The sequence below is a fragment of the Sinocyclocheilus anshuiensis genome, unplaced genomic scaffold, assembly GCF_001515605.1.
Source record: "Sinocyclocheilus anshuiensis isolate Anshui unplaced genomic scaffold, SAMN03320099.WGS_v1.1 scaffold1269, whole genome shotgun sequence".
NCBI lineage: Eukaryota > Metazoa > Chordata > Actinopteri > Cypriniformes > Cyprinidae > Sinocyclocheilus > Sinocyclocheilus anshuiensis.
In genome coordinates this window covers 1-5,000 of record NW_015549661.1, presented here as the reverse complement: position 1 = coordinate 5,000, position 5,000 = coordinate 1, and the positions used below count along the sequence as shown (strand labels likewise).

The 5,000-nt window shown below is 41.8% G+C and overlaps 1 protein-coding gene and 1 long non-coding RNA gene across 3 annotated transcripts in view; one reads left to right on the top strand and one right to left on the bottom strand.

Moving 5' to 3' along the window:
* The window catches only part of lcp1 (lymphocyte cytosolic protein 1 (L-plastin)), a 17,692-nt gene extending 16,441 nt beyond the window's left edge, over positions 1-1,251 (top strand). For both annotated transcript variants that reach the window (XM_016449545.1, XM_016449546.1), the window contains exons 15-16: positions 12-136; positions 748-1,251. In XM_016449545.1, the coding sequence (XP_016305031.1) occupies positions 12-136; positions 748-880 (258 nt within the window). In that variant the 3' untranslated portion in view covers positions 881-1,251. The remainder of the gene's footprint in view (positions 1-11; positions 137-747) is intronic.
* Positions 1,252-2,014: 763 nt separating this feature from the next.
* Positions 2,015-4,895, bottom strand: LOC107660286 (uncharacterized). The gene is made up of 2 exons (XR_001630985.1): positions 4,705-4,895; positions 2,015-2,413 (listed from the first exon to the last, which is right to left on the bottom strand). It is a non-coding gene; the product is annotated as an uncharacterized LOC107660286 (long non-coding RNA).
* Between the last annotated feature and the right edge of the window lie 105 nt (positions 4,896-5,000).

Sequence of the window (5,000 nt, the reverse complement as noted above, 5' to 3'; positions counted from 1 at the left end):
TGATTCTGCAGGACGGATCCATAAGCAGCAGCATGCCGGTCCTGGACCTGATTGACGCCATCCAGCCTGGCTCCATCCGCTACGACCTTCTCAAGGCAGAAGACCTGACAGATGAAGAGAAACTCAATAATGCCAAGTACGTCACAGTCACACTCCTCATTAGCATATTTATGAATATTAAACAGACGTTCTGGGTTTGATATGAGTTCAGCGCTGTGGTGTAACGTGACACGTGGAAAAATATTTATTTTAAAAGTCTACAATTTTCTTAAAAGTCAGAATTGCGAGAAAAATGTAAGATTGTGAGATATAAACTCATTGCGAGAAAAAGTCAGAATTGCGAGATATAAACTCAGAATTGCAAGATAAAAACTCAGAATTATGAGAAAGTCAAAATTGCGAGATATAAACTCAGAATTATGACGATAAAAACTCAGAATTATAAGAAAGTCAGAATTGCGAGATATAAGCTCAGAATTATGACAAAGTCAAAATTGCGAGATATAAACTCAGAATTATGAGAAAGTCAGAATTGCGAGATATAAGCTCAGAATTATGACAAAGTCAAAATTGCGAGATATAAACTCAGAATTGCAAGATAAAAACTCAGAATTATAAGAAAGTCAGAATTGCGAGATAAAAACTCTGAATTATAAGAAAGTCAGAACTGAACATCTACTGAACCCAGAACTGTTCAAACTCTGTTTAAAATCAAACAGCATGTTAAACTCACCGATGTATTCTCAGGTACGCGATCTCTATGGCGAGGAAGATCGGAGCGCGAGTGTATGCGCTGCCGGAGGATCTGGTGGAGGTCAAACCCAAGATGGTGATGACGGTGTTCGCCTGCCTCATGGCTCGAGGAATGAGACGAATCTAGAAGCGCAGGATTATACGCCTGCTTTTATATTTCCTTTGTCTTTTATAGTTGTTGCTCAGTTACTGGGTTCCCACCATCATGCATTTATCATGAAAACTTCTCAGGGGAATATGAACTAACAGTTCTTGAATAATCGATTCAATCTATCTGCTGTCTTCATTAACCTCTAGATAATCAGGCTTAAGCTGTGTACAAAAAAGGTCACGTCTGTTTGTGTCTATGAGCACTGTGTGCATGAATATAAAGTCAGGCCAGTTGTGCTCTTTTGAATGTTCAGGTACTTCAGCCTATAAACGGCAGTAAACACACGTTCCGTCTCTGAATCCGATGTACATGTTTAAATGTCACTGGAAATCAATGTGCAAATAAAAAACATTTTTTAACTCGAGTGTTTGTGCTTGTTTCATACTACTGACATGCTATTAAGGTAACACGCTTCCTCCAGCAGAAAAGTGCATCTGGTGTTGTCTCTCACATCAAAATCCAGCCACATAAGTGTTTAGAGCTGTTTAAACGCTGCTTGATCTGTGCAGATTTCTCTCTGATTGACACCAGAACACTTTTTCACTGGAGGAAGAGTTATTATGGATTATGGACTCTATGGTATTTTAGTTAAAAACGTCTTAATGCTGGATTAGTTTCAGCTTTTGTCTTCTCCAGATGTTAACTGATGGACTGGAGTGCTGTGGATTACTTTTGATGTTTTTATCAGCTCTCGTTCTGACGGCACCCATTCACTTGCAGTGAGACACTGATGCAATGCTACATTTCTCCAAACCTGACGAAGAAACAAACTCATCCTGAGGATGAGCAGTTTTATTTTTGGCTGAACTGTTCCTATAACTAATATGCTTTAGAGGTATTTTTCGTTGTTAGTTCATGTTCAACAAATGGAGTTTTAATGCGTTACTAGTGAATCTCATTTGGTTGATGGTTTATGCTGGTTTAAAACGTAAACTACCCTGTTGTCCAGCTCTAAACTGATCAATGTGACTAACACGAGACGATACAAACATTGACATAATGACTTTCCATAAAACCGAGCCGCATAAATGCACTTCAAACCCGTCACAAATGCATTCTCTAGATCCGCTGAAGCGGAGGAGTTCACAGACACACAAACTGAAGCACGTCGTCTGAGAACGTGTAAGCAACCATCACTTTAATGGACAAAAAATACAGGTGTTTGGGATCAAAACAGGTCACGATAGTGGAGCACATGTTGTAAAGATAGGAAGAGAAAACAGATGGAGTTCGTACGCCGTTCAGTCTGTGAGCTGAAAGGCTGAACTCATGTGCTTTAATAGAGGAGAGACTCAGCTTTAGTCCTTGAGTTCATTTGGCCGTCTTGCCCTCGGCTGGCATCTCTCCGTTATCCAGAGTCTTGAGGAGGCGGAAGAGACCGGCGGCCTCACGGATTCGGCTGAACTCGATGCAGAAGGCCTGCACCTCGATGAACAGATCCTGAACATTAATGATCTTATTCCTGATGAGGGACTGGAGGAAGACGCACACCAGACGCACCAGACGGTTCTTCAGGAGACACAACAGACAATCACTTTCCATCACACAATAACACACTTCCCTCGGTTCTACAATCCGTGTCATGTTGCTACAACTGCTGTAATATTGTATCTATGTGATGTAGCAGCTTACATAAATCAATGAACACTGAATCAGACCAGTTAATATAAGAACTGTCACTTACACTCATTTAGAAAATATTATCTGCACAATAATAGCAGTACTGATGAAATCATCATCAACTCGGTCCTGCATCAAATCAATACAAGTTGATACAACTGATTTAGGGTGCTGCTGATTGCAAAAATAGTGTCTGTTTTACTGTTTCACGTCACTTTCTCACTAAATAGGATGCATTTCATAGCATTTGTGTGATGAAGTGCATTAAAGTTTAATTTGAAAAATCATTTTATTTTGTGAAAAACTCCGAATAATCAGATGAGGTAAAATTAGACCTTTTTTGCAAATCAGTATATGCGCCAGTCATGACATTTATTTTTAGAATTATGTTAGAAAACAGAATAGGGGCAACAGTCTGGAATCAAATACAGTGGGTACGGAAAGTATTCAGACCCCCTTAAATTTTTCACTCTTTGTTATATTGCAGCCATTTGCTAAAATCATTTAAGTTAATTTTTTTTCCTCATTAATGTACACACAGCACCCCATATTGACAGAAAAACACAGAATTGTTGACATTTTTGCAGATTTATTAAAAAAGAAAAACTGAAATATCACATGGTCCTAAGTATTCAGGACCCTTTGCTGTGACACTCATATATTTAACTCAGGTGCTGTCCATTTCTTCTGATCATCCTTGAGATGGTTCTACACCTTCATTTGAGTCCAGCTGTGTTTGATTATACTGATTGGACTTGATTAGGAAAGCCACACACCTGTCTATATAAGACCTTACAGCTCACAGTGCATGTCAGAGCAAATGAGAATCATGAGGTCAAAGGAACTGCCTGAAGAGCTCAGAGACAGAATTGTGGCAAGGCACAGATCTGGCCAAGGTTACAAAAAAATTTCTGCTGCACTTAAGGTTCCTAAGACACAAGGTGCCTCCATAATCCTTAAATGGAAGACGTTTGGGACGACCAGAACCCTTCCTAGAGCTGGCCGTCCGGCCAAACTGAGCTATCGGGGGAGAAGAACCTTGGTGAGAGAGGTAAAGAAGAACACAAAGATCACTGTGGCTGAGCTCCAAAGATGCAGTCGGGAGATGGGAGAAAATTGTAGAAAGTCAACCATCACTGCAGCCCCCCACCAGTCGGGGCTTTAGGGCAGAGTGGCCCGACGGAAGCCTCTACTCAGTGCAAGACACATGAAAGCCCACATAAGGACTCCAAGATGGTGAGAAATAAGATACTCTGGTCTGATGAGACCAAGATAGAACTTCTTGGCCTTAATTCTAAGCGGTATGTGTGAAGAAAACCAGGCACTGCTCATCACCAGTCCAATACAGTCCCAACAGTGAAGCACGGTGGTGGCAGCATCATGCTGTGGGCGTGTTTTTCAGCTGCAGGGACAGGACGACTGCTTTCAATCGAGGGAAAGATGAATGCGGCCAAGCACAGGGATATCCTGGACGAAAACCTCCAGAGTGCTCAGGACCTCAGACCTGGCCGAAGGTTTACCTTCCAACAAGACAATGACCCTAAGCACACAGCTAAAATAACGAAGGAGTGCCTTCACAACAACTCTGTGACTGTTCTTGAATCGCCCAGCCAGAGCCCTGACTTAAACCCAATGGAGCATCTCTGGAGAGACCTAAAAACGGCTGTCCACCAACGTTTACCATCCAACCTGACAGAACTGGAGAGGATCTGCAAGGACGAATGGCAGAGGATCCCCAAATCCAAGTGTGAAAAACTTGTTGCATCTTTCCCAAAAAGACTCATGGCTGTATTAGATCAAAAGGGTGCTTATACTAAATACTGAGCAAAGGGTCTGAATACGTAGGACCATGTGATATTTCAGTTTTTCTTTTTTAATAAATCTGCAAAAATGTCAACGATTCTGTGTTTTTCTGTCAATATGGGGTGCTGTGTGTACATTAATGAGGAAAAAAAATTAACTTAAATGATTTTAGCAAATGGCTGCAATATAACAAAGAGTGAAAAATTTAAGGGGGTCTGAATACTTTCCATACCCACTGTATATGTCCACGCTCTGTTTTCTAGAAGTAGAAATGTCTAAAATCGCACAGGAAGCCTGTTAATTAATAATGGTTTCCTGAGGATCATGTTTCCTCATCAGCACTGGTGCATCATGGTCCGTGTGCGGTGTGCGTTTACCTGCATGTACTTGTCTTTGATCTGCTCACAGGTGGAGATGCAGTTGGAGATGTAGAGATGGATGAACTCAGGAGGAAGATCCACCGCTGTGGTTAATCTGCAGCCCAACAATCAAACACACGGAATGAAGCGACGCTCAGGGCACTGATTCACTTCCTGTTTATCGCTCCATCCGCTCTGACAGAAACCAGACGAGAGAGAGAGAGAGAGGGAGAGCGAGAGCGAGAGAGCGAGAGCGAGAGAGAGAGAGGGAGAGAGAGAGAGACAGAGAGAGCGAGAGCGAGAGAGAGAGAGAG